Raw genomic sequence first — 16,976 nt, forward strand, 5'->3', positions numbered from 1 at the left:
CTTATTCATTCAATGTGTATTTGCATAGGGATAGCTACATAGACAGAACATTTTAAAAAATAGTCTGTCACATATAGCATAAACTCATTTGCAATGTTTGTCCCTAGATGGGCTTTTGTTAACAGATATGAAATACTAAATGTAAATGTTTTCATATCCTACAATTAATGTGTTTTGGAGCAAAAAGTTTTCCAAGGAAGTCCAGCAGAGGACTGTTTTTTTTTCCAGTGCACCTTATAAAGTTATCTAATAGAGAAGGCTGTTGCTTGTTGGACTGGAGCCACCAAGATGTCCAGATGTAGCAGAGCAAACATGGCAGCATGCCTGAGGATTACCACTCACTGCGTTCTAAATGTGGGTATGTGTTTCGTACAGTAAAATGGTAAGCCAAGGGACGGGGAGCATGGAATATCCACTTTCATGAAAGTAGTCCGTAGATTGATGATTGACCGCCAGGACAGCTATGCCAAGGGGATTAGTGAGAAAGGACCGGATGCACTACAATCTCCACTCTAATGGATAAACTCGACCACGACTGCAATGATGTCTCATCAATGTAATGAATAGGCAGTCACTCTTCACTCTCAACAAGGAACGCCTTAAACTGTTCAATACGTGTGAGATTGTTTCAGTGGAAAAGTAATGAAAGAAAAGGAGGCTGTTGCTCTTTATGCATCTTCAATCAGACATAAAGCAACAGATGTGTTGTCAGCATACTAATATAGGGAGGAGGGGTAGGGGGGGATTAAACACAGCACTGCTTTAGTGATTTGCCAGCGCTTTAGCTTAGATGGAATGGGTTGGAGGAAGCCTGGCAGTCAGAGCCATTGGTATACAGAGGAACGAGGGGGACAATGGGTGTGTGAGGGGAAACAGCATTAAATATATTTTGATATAAAAGTAAAGGAATATACTACCAGGTAAGCTGCATATTGCATTATATATTAAACATTTTTATTGTGATCAAGTTATGTTGTATTTTGTTTTGATCTTCTTAACAAGTTATACAGTAGGTTAACTTCTTAACTGGCACATTTGATATGAACAACGTTTTACCAGCACCACCCCTAACAAAAAGCTGAGACTGATGGAAATGAGTTACAGATCAGAACTTTTATTTATCAGAACATTTATTTATTGTGAATGGACTCCAAGTGATCATTTGATAATATTTGCATTTCATTCAACATCTCACTCAGTTTGTGTTCAAAATGGGTGCAGCTAGAAAAACATCTTTTAACTCTCATCAAATTCTTTGCGACGTGAAATGTGCTGAAGGTTCATGTGCACTATATTCTAAAAATGTAGTTTGTAGTTTTTTGACAGTTAAGTTTGGTGGGAAGAGGCTCATGGAAGTTGTGAACACCAAGACTGGGATTTCCCCTCAGTGTGGGCTGTATTCCACTAGACTTCCTTCTTGGATATATACGTAGCCATCATTCCTGAAACCTTTCAGAGACAGTTAGGTGGGAGAGACTGGAACAGGCCGTGGGATGGGGAAAAGAGAGGGAGCAGACCATCCCCTATTTATTCAAGCTTTGAGGATCTGGGATTTTGGATTAATATTGTAGCGCCAGTGTTTAATCCAGTTACGTGTAGAGGGAGTGAGAAGGGAGAAATAGGCGGAGAGAGAGAAATGGAAAAGGGAGAAATGGGTAAGGGGGGGGTGAGAGCGTGGGTTGTGGGACGGGGGAGATGACAGAGAGAATGAGAGTAACAGAGGGATTAGGGTCAGCCATGTTGAGCATCTGGCTTAGAGATGTCCTGTGCTGTGTGAAGCCCTGGAACTGTGTGATGCATGAACATATGGATTACACAGCAAAGTTGTGTTCTCTCGCCACAACAGGGAAGGGGAATATAATACACACACACAACACAATATGAATAACTGCATTGATTCTGCCGTTTTACAGCTGACATGAGGTTGGCTAGAGCGGAGGTCCGGGCCCGACGGGCTGCGGAGCCTTCTGAACCAGAGCCGGAGGCCGCACCAGAGCCGGCTCACCACGAACACGAACACGAACACGAACACCCCCACACAGAGCACCACCCCAGCCACGACTACAACCACATGAAGGACAAGTTCATGAACGAGATTGGTAGACTGCCACGTGAGTCCCTCCTGGCATTTGCAAGAAACTGGTTATTTATTTTCCTAAATTTTATTGTGCATTTTTGGTTTTACCTATAAGCAAAGGGAAAATCCACAACAGAACACACGTTACTGCTGTCATATTGGACAGTTCAGCCTAGATTTGTTGACATGTCTCTCCCAAAGCGATAAACAAGAAAGCCAAGATACTCTTGATGTCATGAATTCCTGAAGCTGCTCCACTGAGTGTATGGGAGACTATTTGCGACACAGTCGGCAGTATACAAAATGATTTTACAAGGATATGGGAACATTTTCTAGTTCATAGCTGTCAACCATTTTCTAGTTTCATGGCTGAGAAATCCAGGTGGGGGAAGTGAACGAGTATCGCTCTTCCCTCCCCAACAACTACTGCTGCGGCGCCTTAAGTAAGGCACTTAACTGTGAACTGCTCCAGTGGAGCTGCTCAGGACTGTAGTTAGGACTGGGCCGCTCCCACCTGTGAGCGTGTAATTATATGACTGTGGAGCAGGGTGTTGCTGAAAACACGCATGCATGCTCAGCAAACCTCTCCTGGATAAATAAAGGTTAAAAAGAGGGAAATAACACTCATCAAGGAAAAAAGGCTCAAATAAACATTCCAGAAGTCCACAATCCATTGTTTTAACCAACACCAAATTTTACCTCTTAATGATGTCATGGATTATGCCCTTAGTGTTTTACAGCTTTCTAAAAGCTGTTTAGGTTCACAGATATTGATTGAACTGTTTCAGATTATAGGAATAAACCGAGTTATCAGAGTGGATTTTTCTTTTATGTAATCTCAAGCTATTGTGGAAGATTTAAATCCTCTTGAAAATCCCGATGTACTACATGTTGTACTGCAACATGCTTGTACAAAGTCTTTGATAGAGGAGGAAGAGTTTAAAAAGTGTAGAGAATTATGCCATTTTTGCCATTTTACTCATTGAAAAAATCAAAGAGGTATATTATTTTTGTTTGTTTGTTTTTATGGGGGGGGGGGGGGTTCAGGTAATGAGTTAAGCATTTCAGGATGGTTGCTGGATATCTTGCCACATCATTCTGCTTCCCCGGTTTTTAAACCTTCCACTTTACAATTGCACATGTAGATAAACTCTTACATGGTCCCATATGTATTGAGAATAAAAAGGATATCAGCAGATCACACCTCCCATCCTTGCTGCCATAATAAGCATACTCCCATCGTACATACAGCAAAAAGTGATATGTGAATTCACCTTTGTTTTTTCTTTTGCAGTCCCCATGTGGGCAGTGGGAGCCATTGTTGTAGTGGTCCTGGTTTTGGTGGGATGCTTCATCTTCTGTCTTTTCAAAAAATGCTTTGCAAAAAAGAAAAAGCCCAAGAAAGTGAGGGAGACAAAGGGTCGGCGCCGGAGAAAGGCAAAGGAAGGGGAAGGAGAGGCTGGAGAGAAGGTATGGGGGGAACACAGAAAAGATTATTCCCACTATCCCAGGTGCTTTAAATATAATCACAGAATCTTACCTCTGTGAATTAGTTCCGTTTGAACTATCCAGTGTGTTGATGCTTTATCTTGCAGGAGGGGGGAGGTGAAGAAGGAAGGGGAGGAAGAGGAGAAAGAACAGGAAAAGTTGGGTAAGCTGGAGTTCTCCTTGGACTACAACTTCACAGATTCCCAGGTAGGTCCTGTGTGTCACCGGCTATGTGCAACAAACAAAACATTAGTCCATTATCAGTCTCATTATTTTCTGTATACTATCAGAGCAATCACTGGATAGAGCAGGGAGACTAAACAAATACTCATCTTACAGTGTTTTCATGAGTATTTAGCCCTCCGCCTTCTGGTCGTCCTGACGCTTCTTCTTCTCTTGTCTCTGAAGCTCATAGTCGGCATCCTTCAGGCTCAGGATCTTGCTGCCATGGATATGGGGGGAACCTCCGACCCCTATGTCAAAGTCTTTCTATTACCAGACAAAAGAAGAAGTATGAGACCAAGGTCCAGCGCAAGAATTTGTGCCCCGTTTTCAACGAGACTTTCATCTTCAAGGTACATCATGTCTCGACTTTGTGCCTTTGTTGACTTTATGTTGTGTGTCTTTTGTTTGTTGTTGTTGCTCTTGTCTTTATGTCTCTGTCCCAGCTTGTGTTGGTGTTCCAGGTTGTTGATGAGGTTTCACTTTTTGCCCCTCTGAGTTCATGGGGCAGAAGTTTGGCGTATGTCTCTGCTTCCCTTCGTCTTTAGTCTCTCATTCCTTGAATGGCGTCTGTCAAGGTATCCCTCCCAAAAAAAACAAACAGTGTAGTATGTTGATGCATTTTTATTTGTCTGCTGTCACTACATGTTCTTTGTTATTTTTCTGGATTTGTAAAAAATTGTTACATGTAAACAAAATGATTGAGTTTGACATAATGTATCACTGATTATACATCCCAATGTTGATTATTAATTACTGAATTACTGTCTCCTTTGTGACTTTGTGATAATTGCTTCTCTTTCAAGATCCCATATGCAGAGTTGGGTGGAAAGACCTTGGTGCTGCAAGTCTTTGATTTTGACCGTTTCTCCAAGCATGATATGATTGGGGAAATTAAGATTCCCATGAACAGTGTGGATATGGGCCAGCCAATGCAACAATGGAGAGACGTGGAGAGCGGTGAGAAAGAAGAGGTATGACATACCATGTTTTCATTCAAACCTATTAATATTATAATTTATAGAAATCTGGAAGGTGGATTTTCACATATAAAAATATGTTATAATATAGAAATGATTTAAGTATTAATAAACTCTCTTCTAAATAATATATGCCACACCGCTCCCAGGAAAATTAATCATAATCAGCAGATTTATAGAAAAAGTCTTCAATTGCCTTTGTTTGAACATCTTTTTCTTTCATTTCTGCCTTGATGGCATGCCATAATATTGTTCCCCAAATGTTTTCCTTTCAGCAAGAAAAACTGGGTGATATTTGCATTTCTTTACGCTATGTACCCACTGCTGGGAAACTGACGGTGAACATCATGGAGGCAAAGAACCTGAAAAAGATGGATGTTGGTGGCTTATCAGGTAATAATCAACCTCTAGCCGCCAATGTCTGTTATTCTTACTCTATCAAATGTTTGCTATGTTCCTCATCAAAATGGCAAGCTTCAGCAAACTTCAGTCCTTCTTTCTCATGAAGATGTGAAATAGCCCTAGAAAAACAAAACCTCATCAGCTTCTTTTCCTATTCTGTAAGATCCATATGTGAAGATTGTTCTGCAGCAAAATGGGAAACGGCTTAAGAAGAAGAAGACAACAGTCAAGAAGAACACGCTCAATCCTTACTTTAATGAGAGTTTCAGCTTTGACGTCCCCTTTGAGCAGATACAGGTAGGCTGTGTCTTCACGTCAATGATCAGTTTGAGATGTAACAGACACGAACAGTGTGGATGTGCGGGCTGATTTGATAACTCTTCTTGCTTCTTTTTTCAGAAAGTGCAGGTCGTCATCACAGTGTTTGACTATGACAAGCTTGGGAGCAACGATCCCATTGGAAAGACCTTCATGGGTTATGGAGCCACAGGAGTCGGCCTGCGCCACTGGTCGGACATGTTGGCCAATCCCAGACGCCCAGTGGCCCAGTGGCACACTCTGCTGCCGGAAGAGGAAGTCGATGCGGCTGTTAAGGCGAAACCTCGTTAGAGTGATTCCTTTCTCAGTTCAGAAAATACATTTGTTGATATGTTTTTCAATGTTGATCCTGATGTTTTGTCAATTTGCATGTTCTGTTGCCATACCTTTTGTTCTTTGGAGATTATTTGATAAGGTGTGTGCGTGTGTATGTGTGTGTGTGTGTGTGTGTGTGTGTGTGTGTGATATGCTGATATGTTTTTGACATTTGGTTGTTTTCAAAACGTCTACCACCTCTTTGTCTAAATATATATTTGGAAAACCATATCCGTAAATGTGCATCTTTTGTGTATGCTCATACATAGGCCTAGTTATGAGGCTAAATAAAGGAAGGAATTCACAGTTATTCTTTGACTTATGCTGACAAGTTGGTTTTAACTCTGAAGACGGGATAGTTTTAGTCTATAGCTACACTCATGTTTAGTAAACTAGGCCTTTTTTTGCTTGTTTTGTAGTGCTGTAAAAACAAGACGGTATGGTGTTATGACAATGTCCTGAAAACGCTTGGCTATGTTCTGGGGCAAATAAACCCATATTGACTTGCCTTTTTTTTCTTGTACACCTCTCTTCATTATTATGAATGCTGCATCTTAGGCAACATCATATTACCACAGAATTGAGTGGATAGAAAGGCCCCTCTCTCTTTGGTACACCTAACATGGCTTCCATAGAGTTTTGATAATGCTGTCATGTATAAACTTTATGGATGTACGAGCTTAACTGTTTCATGTGTGGACACGAACACAAGACTCAGAAAGTTAGTATGTTCATCATAACTGCCAATGAAATGTTCAAATGAATCTGTTGCCATGGTAACACATCACCTTTCTGAGCCTCACGCACCAAATCAACATAGATTTCCATTAGCAAACATGACAGCCATTGTAATAAGACGTGTACCAGCCAAATGACGATTCAAGAGTTAGATTTGAATGGGAACGACTGTTATATCAATTCATATTCAAATACCTTCACTGTACTGTTTAGAACCATGAACATGGTCAGAGGCCCCGATAGAGGGCGCCTCTCCCTCTTTATTGAGAAACTGCTGCCTAGCAACACATCCCAAACTTTCTGCTCAGACTGCCTCTGGTTTGTCAACAACCAGTTAACCTTACTCTGTTGTTACAGTTTACAGTTTACAATACAGTTTGTGCTGGACAGCCAGGTGAGTTTATCCATTGTATATCCTCAGGACGTAGATTATATGACATGTTTTATAACCATGGATAGGAATAAGTGCCCTGGGTTAGCCTTAGCTACATTGATTTAACACTAACTGTTGACTAACGTCCATGCTAAGCTAGTTATCTCACATCAGCACTGAGCCAACCAACTATTGACTTTAGCTTATAGGCTATGTGCTAACGCTTCTATGTGCAATGAACAAACCAGCAAAAACATTACCTTAGCTGAAGTCTTCATGCAAACTACTGTTTCCTTTGGTCAAGTTAATTCAGCTAGCTGCACGGTTTCGTTTGTCTTTGATCTTCTCAGGATGAGTGCTGGACGGACATTTGAGGGCGCGGGCTGCATCACCTGGTGGGGCTTCAGCCCTGCGCGCGACCTACTGAGTGCAGGTGAGGCTCAGGCCACGAGGATGTAGCTGATAGATTTCCCCACACGTGTATCAGAGTAGGAATGATGATTTTTAGTTGTTTTTTTTTAATGCTGATGGATTATGTACTATAATGACAGGTGGATGGGGAAACATATGTTGACCAAGGGTTTGAATGAATTTAGCCATTTACTCTTAATCACCTTTGGAAATATATGTTACAGTTACTCACTCTCTCTCCCTCTCCCTCTCTCTATCTCTCTCTCTCTCTCTCTCTCTCTCTCTCTCTCTCTCTCTCTCTCTCTCTCTCTCTCTCTCTGCAGGCCCTGTGAGACAGGAAGGGGGTGTCAATGTTTTGCTGGTGGGCAGTGGAGATCCACGACACATCCTGAAGACCATCGCCAGTTTGCGGGACACAGACAGCCTTCATGTGAGCCCCGGGCTGTTGATCATGTGACCAGTGAGAATAGATTGCTGTAATGTGTAGTGTAAACTTCCTCTCTGCTCCCCTGTAGATATGGGTAATAGAAAACAGTATGGAGGTGGTGGCGAGACAGTTGCTGCTCCTCTATCTGGCTCTAACACCTCAGGAAAGTGTGGGACTTCATGGTGGGTCCACGTTGTAATGTATCTTATTTAATTACCTTATATATAAAACTAGTTGTGTCCTAACCTGTAGCTTATCTCACCATGGTTTTATTCTCAGAGAAGACAGAGGTTTTCCTGGAGGTGTTTGGGAACAGTGAGATCCGCAGCCAGACGGAGGAGACACTGAGGCACGCAGCATCCCAGCTCTCTCTGTCTGTTACTGACACACTGGAGACAGCCACACACTCCTGCCTGGACACAACTCAGCTCAAGGTGGGAAGACACTGTTTAATGAGTCTGTCCTTCAGTGTTTCTGTAAGATTTCAAACTATTTCATCTGAAATCAGACACTGAGGTCTGCTCAGTCAGAGAATCCTGCTGCTGTATAATTTGCATATTTCTACAGTACAAGGAGCGAGATGAGCTGGCCAGGATATTCAAGCTGTGGATCCAGCCTCCGTCCTCCTCGTCTTCATCTGCCCCGGTCTCAATAAGCAAGATCTGGGACGGCCGGGTCAGGCAGCACCTGGGAACACGCTACGACTCCAGGAAGGGCTGCTTCGACTGGGACCTTTCCATGAAGCTGCACCAGAAAGGGGTATCTGACCATTGTTTGCACCTTTTGTCCTCTGTTGGCAGATTGTAACTGCTGCCCAAATATATTTGAATTTGCTCCCAGAATGTATTTTTAACAAGCGGCCAAGCAAACAGGCAACTTACAATGACACAGTCTCTTTACGAAGTGATTTGGAAGCTTAGATGTTGTAATATGGACACTCATTCTGTACTTGTTGTGTATCTTCAGTGCGGCGTCATCAACAGACAACAGTATGTTCGATGGAGGGAGCGGGGCGTGGCGTTTGAAATGAGGGAAGGTTCCTACCAAATAACTAATTCAACTTTGCTCTCCGCAAGAGTATTCAGTCATGTAAGTATTCTTTTTTGTAGTTTGACACAGTACATGATGCAGTGATTCTGTGATATCATGAAGGAACTCGACTTTCATTTTGTGTGTGTGTGTGTCTGTGTGTGTGTGTGTGTGTGTGTAGAGGGGTGACAAAGTGGCAGCTAGGGGCTACTGGGGAGACATCGTTTCCAGTCCTTACCTCTCCTTTGGCATTGAGACTGATGACAAGAGCATGCTGCAGACACAGAATGGGCAACATATCAAGGTAAAATGTAATAACTACATGGTTTGCATGTTTTCCATTGTTGTTTATGTCTGTGCCAGTTCAAATCATCAGTGTTTACTTGCAGTAAATTTTGTACATGTTGAGGAACGGGGTAATTCCTTCTTTTGTCCTCACTGCCTCCTCCATATCCTCAGACAGCCCAGGATATCTCCTTTGCCAATGTGCAGGCCTTGTTCCAGTCGTTGTCCTGTAGAAGGAGCAGCTCCACTCCTCCTCAGTCAGACAGAGAGACAACAGACGCAGAGGAGCCGACCTCACAGCCAGAGGGTTACCGCAAATCTGTCAGCATTAACGGTAAACGGCCACATATTCACATAAGCAGGCCTGTGGTTGTAGATGAGCAGCAGTGCAGTGCTGGTTAGAGCAGGAGTATTAGTTGACACAGTGACAAGAACACTCAGCTCATACTGGAAGGGTTCAGATCCTGGTGGATGAGCGAACTTGACTTGTGGCAAAGCACATTGTGTGTTTTGATATTGGTGTTTAAATGCATTAAAGATACGTAAATATGCACTGGGTCTGGAGGCTTCCAGCACATGGCAGAATACTGTCATCGTTGTGAAGCCTGTGCTGATGTTTAGCATATGAAAAAATTATATATACTAGTGTATGTGATAAATGGAGTGAAACGCATAACTTAATTGATTTTGTACTGAATCCATTTCCATCCTTTTCAGACCTGATGCATCTGAATGGGATCTCAGTCACCTTCTTGCCTTTGGATTCTCTTTCCAAACTCCCCGAAAAACAGAAATACTCTCAGTTCTTCAACACCATCTACTGTTCTGCCAGGTGTGAGCCGTTTTTGCAAATCATTCAAATATCACGTGACATAATGCATAATGCATATATTTTGACATGGAAATAGAGTAACTGAACCTAAATATCTCAGAGTAGCCATTCACAGTCCAGTCATTTCTTCTGCAGACTAATTTTGACTGCCAACCATGTCTCACTGCCTGTACTTCTCTCTCCCTCTCGGTCAATATTGTAAAGCTCGGTGCACCAGTTGGGCCCTGCGCTGAGACAGATTGCAGCACCGAAAGCTGTTCTGATCGTGGAGTTGGCCAAGTGAGGGTTTTTATAGTAACAGGGCCTGTTACCATGGCGACAATTCAGTCACCAGACTAGAGCACGCAGTCATTCTGCCATGCACTACACATGACAAACACAAATCAGATTTTAGAGTATTAGCTGATGTTTGTTAACCCATTCTTGTGTGTTTCAGTCTGCTGTGTTTACCACATATTCCATATTTCAGTTCAGTGATAGACACAATCATTTTTAGTGAGAATAATTTATATTAAAGTCTTTACATTTATCTTAATGTGTCCTCGTATACCTCAGGTACCTACTGGACCTGACCAAAGAGCAGGAAGCAGGCTTTGCACAGAAAGTGGTGAACGTCACTGGAGAGGTTGGATTTGAGCCGAGGCACGAGGCGAAGAGCGATGATGACGTCCACGCCACGTTCACACTGCAGGAGGAGTAAAGCTGGCTGAATCCAGCAGAGCTCAGAACACATTTCACTCTGCTCTCATATCACCAGCACCTCCACCTCCACCTTCATATGATGAAACTGACTGAAAGTCAAGCTGATATTTCGTCAGACCTCAGAAATTTTATGATATCTTATACAGTTTGAATAAGGAAGACTACTAGCCTATTTGTAGCAATTTGTCAAATGCCTCACATATAGTTATTGATTATTATTGTGCTTTGATTATTTTTATGTTGATGAATTTTTGTTTGTGTTAGCTGCTTGAATTAGCTGCAAGACTGCATGGATTTTTCAATGTCTACATTTTTCATACTTGGAATTTAATTTCCCCTTTGAATTACACTGATAGAAAATGCCCATTTTAGTTGTATGTGCATTTTAATAATTATTTTGTGATTTGGAACTATTTCAGTAAATGCCACACAGCAAACAATTATTCTCCAGTTAGCTCAAGGGATGAAAAACTGCATCATTGCTGTAACATTTTCCTGAAACCAGTGAACTGTCTTCTTGCTTCTCTGTGCCTCCTGTGTGTGTGTGTGTTCACTTCCAGCGTCCTCCAACCTTTCCTTTACCGTGGCCTTTTTTGCTGGATGGAGAGGAGAAGAAAGAGTCAGAGAAGGTTATGAATAGTCATATTCCACACACAGCTAATCAGCAAATGCACGTGTGTCTGTCATTAAATGGGGATATAATGACTTTATAGAAGTTATATGTCTATACTGTTAGTTATCTTAGATTGTGCTCCGTATACAAATCCGATGGGGACCTATTTAAGAGTTATGAGGGCGTTTTACATTTACTGCATGTGTGACAACACATTCAAAGTGTGACATCTTTGCATACTCTATGCAAAGTGTTGCGTATGTAAGGTTAAGAGTGGCATCTTAAAAGTGGCACTCTTGTGTATGTTGGGGGGGATGGAGAGGAAGGGGGTCATGGTACACTGAGACAAGCAAATCGACTCACAATTTCTGAGCATGTTGAATTCTGTTCAGGAGGACATTGATCTGAAGAAATAAAAAAGACAGATTCAAATATGTGTTGGGAATCTGAAGTGACAAATGACATGGAAACAGACCTTTTCAGCTCACCTCGTACTTCTGCCTCCACATCTTCTCAGTCAGGTCAAACTTCTCTGACTCCAGCTGGTAGATCCATTCCCACATTTCCTTGGCTCGCTCTCTGAAACAGCCATGAGAACATCAGCAATGGGAAACCACTGAACTGTGTGCTTTCACTGTTTTCACTCCCTAATTTCTTACTTTTGGAGGATAATGGTGATGAAAAATCACTAGGGAATTTTCCACATCTGTTCCAAGCTTTGGCAAGCTTACCCAACTCAAAATGTCTACAACATGGGATGGAAAGTAGTAAGTGTTTATTTGAAACTATAATCCAATTGACAAATCATCCCTGCTGGCAACAAGATATATAAAGCCGCAGAAGTTATGCTAGATTATTTACAAGTTCCCACTATTTCTTTAGTTAAAAAACAGCCTCAAGACTCTGAGGGTCCCGGTCTTAACTGACCTCAAGCCGTCTTCTCTCAGGTTGTCAATGGCCAGCGGCATGCGTCTCTCCGCCAGAGTCTTCTTCTTTATCTCCCTCCCTGTCTGTTTCTTCCCTCTCCTCTGCTCTGCCTGCAGGAAACAATCAAACACATCCAACTTTCTAGAAAGATCAGACAGACATGTCAAGGCTCAGACCAGCATGCAGAGGATACATACGCTCCACATACAAAAACCAGCCCACAAATTCAATATTCCACTGAACAACCAGATATGATATGAGCATTATGCTGACCTTAGCCAGGAATCCTCCAAAGTGAGCCCCCATGTTGGAGAGCACTTTCTTCTTCTTGGCCTCATCATCTGCCCTCTTCTTCGCCTCCTCATCCTCCTTCCTCTGTCTTTCCTCCTGAAGAACAAGACGGTATTTTCTTCAGCTGAGCTGGAAACTCAAAAGTACACATTAATAGTTCAATTCATTTTGATTTGACCATGATAACTTAAGCAGAATATCATGCATGGTTACAACAACATATGTAATACAGTACTAATTCAAAAGCCCCTGCATTCGTTATTTACCGCAATCCTTGTCTGTCTGTCTCGCTCTTTCTCGGCCCTCACACGCTGCTGCTCAGCTCTTTCTGCCCGCCGGCTCTCCTACAACAGAACGACTACATGTTGCATCATCCGGCACATTCACACACACAGCTCATTAAATCCCCGACCATTCTCCACATCGGTCAGTGCATCCTCACATCTCTTTCTTCCAGACAAACAGATGGGGAAAAAGAGGTTGGACAAAAATAGAGTATGGGAATGGAAGGGAGAGAAAGGCATTACGATTCTGTCTTTGAGCCCAATCAGCTCCTCTTCCTCTTTCTTCCTCTGGTCAAAGTGGACGTCGATCAGAGTCTGCAGCTCCAGCAGATCCTTCTCCATCCTCTTCCTGTGGATGTCCTGAGAGGGACCAGTGGATGTATGGATCGCATTAATGCTGTTATTAGAATAATCATGTATGCATTTCATTCAGAAGGGTTTTAGGGGAAACGTACATCAAAGTCTACCCGCTCTCCCTCAGGGATTTTGGGGGCAGCAAGCTGTGAGACCGGCGGCCTGTAAAGGAACATGAAAGCACTTCTGACACATTTAAAATACATATCAATGTATTTATTTCATGACAGACTGTTACTTCTCTGTGCTATACTGTACTTGGAGGTAGATCAGATTATTTTCAATGCTGCACAATGCAGTTATCAGTGGTAAACATTGAAAATATTCTCAAATGTATTCTCATGTGAATGCTCATACATACTTTTGGTATTTGGGTCGTTCTTCTTCAGCATGTCAGCCAGAATGGAAATGAAAAAGTGAATTAATAACCAGAGAGAGTGTGGCCAGTTTACTTTCAAAACCCACTGTGTTAGACTAGAAAACACAAGATCAATTCAAGGAAAACTCTTGAGAGGCAAAGAAGCAATGTAGCAATAAATGACACAGCACACTAGTCAAAAGGAAAATTGGATCAAACCTGAGGTTAAACACACTGAAAACCCACAGTGCTGTACAGCCATTCTGCTTATTAACTATGATTTGTGTACTGCAATACAACAGGAAGAACATTGTGTGTGTGTTCAAAAAAGGATTAAGGTTTAGATTTAATTTAGACAGAAATTATAGCCACACCTGCTATTAAATACTATACTATCCACTTTTGTACAAACAATCCCTTTGTCAGGTCAAGAATTAAACCTTGAAGTTATGTTTCTCAGTTTCACTGCTCTTACAGTTAGTGGTCTTTGGCTTTGAAGGCCAGTATACTGATTCAATGTTCCTTGACCATTAATGGGCAGAAATTTACATTCAAACAGGAAACAGGAACACATTTCTGGGAAATATCTTTTGCATGCTGCCGATACAGGACTCAGCAGCTTTACACGAACACAACGGACACGGTGAGTGTTGAAGCTAAAAGCAAACATCATAAGGCAAAACATCATTTACATTTTGTAATCCCTCCTGTGGGGACATGTCATCACATGTCCCCAGGACATGTGATACAGCCTCATGTGAAGCCGTGTTGCCGGTGAAAGTTATATCTGATGGGAGTTAAGTAGATGAAATCAACACAGTTTAGCATTTAAGTCTCACCTCCCTCTCCCTGCTCCTCCTCTTCCTCTGAAGAAAGAAAGAATGAGTAACAGAGTGGCCAAATGAGAGGAGAGAGGAGAGATGAAACAACTACAAATTCATAAAACCCAATGTCCTTACCCTCCTGATGCCTGATGAGAAAGAAATAAAAGGATATATCAATCACACCATAAACAGCATGTACAAGTTTGAAAACATGAAACAGGGATTTAATAAGATTGGACGACTCACTCATGCTCTTCTTCCACATCAGACATGGTGACACTGGAGAGAGAGAACCATACAAGACAAACATTACTGATTCATATTCACATTAGAACATTATATTATTCAGTTTTCATGATTTTGTTTTCAAATATAATATGGCTCAGGATAGTTTAGTTAAATCTATTGCATGAATTTGTAGACCAAGTCCTCACAGGCAGAATAGTCACAATACTGGACCTGATTCAGATGAGGTGAACCTGCTGATTGGAGACTTTCCAGTTCAAATTCTGCCAATTTGCGTGGTTGGGAGGATTTTAGCAATGTTTTAGTGAGGAGAGACACGGGAGTTTGTCTGAAACTGCCTATAAAATTTTTGAAAATGCACTAAATGTAACCACTCAAACAAAATCAAATTTTAACAATGTAACAAATATATAACATTTTAACAATTTAACAATCAACATATTTGATCATATATGTATATAGAGGATACATTTAATTTTTATATTCCTATATGATACATGTCAAAGTTTTTATTTTAATACTATAACAAACTCATTACTACACCAACATGACAGTCCAGGTGGCTCAGATGTAAAAGTTGTAAAAGAGTTATCCTTTTGTCTCATGGTGTCAGAGTATCAGAGTGCACAAAGTACACGACTTAGTGTGCGGGGTGGCCGCTGGGGGTGAACCACACCTTCAACACGGGTCACTGTTTTTACTGCGAGAACAAGATTAAGGGAAAGGCCATTTGTAGCTAATGAGCTAGGAATAGAAAGGGGCCGGGGGACTCGGCTGGAACAGTGTCCTGTTACCCAGATAAGAGCAAGGTATCAGCTGGCCAATCCTCCGTGTTTAATTTGATTTGCAAGAGAGAAAGTGGGATGGAGAGATTAAGCCGTTCTGCAGGCCACTATTAACACCAGCCAAGTTCACTATTATCATTTGATCTACTCACAGCCCCACTGAACTGCAGGGATGTAGTCAATAAACCAAGTCTCATGTAGCCCCATAAATACATGAGCCCCATAAATACGCTTATTTTATCATTCTTGACCATAACTTTAATAGTTTCTATATTTGAGTGTGATTTACAGTTGATATACAGGAGATAGTATAGTATGATGCTACAGAAAGCAAAGGGACCTAGTCAAAACAATGTGAAGAGCTGCTTATAGGCATTTAGACTGACTCGACATACAGAATGAGGACCCAAGCCTGACCATGGGGGTTTCTGGCCAGACACCCCAACAATGGAGACAATTTTCCAAACACTATCTTCAATGCCAGCAACTGGAGGCCTTCCAGACCAACTGTCTTTGAGTGCATTAACATGGCAGATCAAGGACTGAAGCCGCCTGAGTCGCTTCGATCCCTCCATAGTTAGCTTTTAGCCCAGACCTCAGAGCATGAGCATGTGGATCTGAATAAACATGGGCACCAGGACAAAAGGCAGATGAGGGATTGGGAGAGGAATTCTTCACGTTGCTTCATTGTTGAACGGTTCTGGCCAAACTGACAGACAGAGACAAACTCAACAGGAGAGACAGAGAGACAGGGACACAGAGAGACACAGAGAAAGGGAGACAGAGAGACAGAGAGACAGGGAGACAGAGAGACAGGGAGACAGGGAGACAGGGAGACAGAGAGACAGAGAGACAGGGAGACAGAGAGACAGAGAGACAGGGAGACAGAGAGACAGGGAGACAGGGAGACAGAGAGAGAAAGAGACAGAGAGACAGAGAGACAGAGAGACAGGGAGACAGGGAGACAGAGAGACAGGGAAACAGAGAGACAGAGAGACAGAGAGACAGGGAGACCGAGAGACAGGGAAACAGAGAGACAGAGAGACAGGGAGACAGAGAGACAGAGAGACAGGGAGACAGAGAGACGGAGAGACAGGGAGGCAGGGAGACAGAGAGACAGGGAGACAGAGAGACAGAGAGACAGGGAGACAGAGAGACAGAGAGACAGAGAGACAGGGAGACAGGCCAAGGGCACTGAAAATAACTCCTGGGTTCCTGATTTTAGAAATAAATTATATAATTTATAACGCCTTTATGTGAAAGAATTCAAGATTGATTGGGTATATTCAGTCAGTCATAAATCACTTTTTGAATGTTTAACAACTTGTGTTTGTTAAAGATCTGGAATTTATTTCCTCATTTATATTCATCATTAATTCACCAACATTTACATGTTCTTGAGGAGTTAAACCTTTAAGCTTTTTCGAACTTTCATAAGCCATCATAGCTCATGTAACATACAGGTTAGTTTAATTGCCATGATTACAAACAACAATGTAAACAAAATGTGTACAGCTTTAAAATACATGCAAGACTCATGTTTAGTTGTCACGTAAATACGTCGTCAATGCAATAAAGCACTATGTAATCAAAGCCAGTAGTGGGCACGTTCAGAGTACACAAAAAGTGTATCAACAGGGGGCGCTATACTGCAATTACGGATTGTGCCTAATAATAATGATGGAGAATTGTGTT

At 42.0% G+C, this 16,976-nt stretch overlaps 3 protein-coding genes across 3 annotated transcripts; 2 read left to right on the forward strand and 1 right to left on the reverse strand.

Annotated features, from left to right (window-relative positions):
* The first annotated feature begins 844 nt into the window (after positions 1-844).
* syt5b (synaptotagmin Vb) lies at positions 845-6,282 on the forward strand. The gene is given in 10 exon segments (XM_071519458.1): positions 845-920; positions 1,914-2,111; positions 3,372-3,547; positions 3,683-3,772; positions 3,974-4,064; positions 4,067-4,140; positions 4,594-4,761; positions 5,043-5,160; positions 5,333-5,466; positions 5,569-6,282. Coding segments are annotated over 9 exon segments (1,254 nt in total). The 5' UTR covers positions 845-920; positions 1,914-1,918; the 3' UTR covers positions 5,779-6,282.
* Positions 6,283-7,264: 982 nt separating this feature from the next.
* On the forward strand, positions 7,265-10,597 carry LOC139644072 (dynein axonemal assembly factor 3-like). The gene is made up of 11 exons (XM_071519449.1): positions 7,265-7,346; positions 7,648-7,754; positions 7,840-7,933; positions 8,031-8,185; positions 8,319-8,510; positions 8,718-8,840; positions 8,962-9,084; positions 9,240-9,399; positions 9,783-9,897; positions 10,102-10,176; positions 10,453-10,597. The coding sequence occupies exons 1-11, from the start codon at positions 7,265-7,267 to the stop codon at positions 10,595-10,597; spliced, it is 1,371 nt and encodes a 456-aa protein (XP_071375550.1).
* A 552-nt stretch (positions 10,598-11,149) lies between these two features.
* On the reverse strand, positions 11,150-13,464 carry LOC139644078 (troponin T, slow skeletal muscle-like). The gene is made up of 9 exons (XM_071519461.1): positions 13,430-13,464; positions 13,170-13,230; positions 12,958-13,074; positions 12,697-12,774; positions 12,413-12,526; positions 12,140-12,249; positions 11,701-11,791; positions 11,576-11,616; positions 11,150-11,195 (listed from the first exon to the last, which is right to left on the reverse strand). Exons 3-9 carry the CDS (start codon positions 13,054-13,056, stop codon positions 11,150-11,152), a joined length of 579 nt encoding a protein of 192 aa, XP_071375562.1. The 5' UTR covers positions 13,057-13,074; positions 13,170-13,230; positions 13,430-13,464.
* Between the last annotated feature and the right edge of the window lie 3,512 nt (positions 13,465-16,976).

The sequence above is a fragment of the Centroberyx affinis genome, unplaced genomic scaffold, assembly GCF_046629955.1.
Source record: "Centroberyx affinis isolate AG114_WGS23_722 - 3 ecotype Tasmania unplaced genomic scaffold, CSIRO-AGI_Caff_v1 ptg000697l_1, whole genome shotgun sequence".
NCBI lineage: Eukaryota > Metazoa > Chordata > Actinopteri > Beryciformes > Berycidae > Centroberyx > Centroberyx affinis.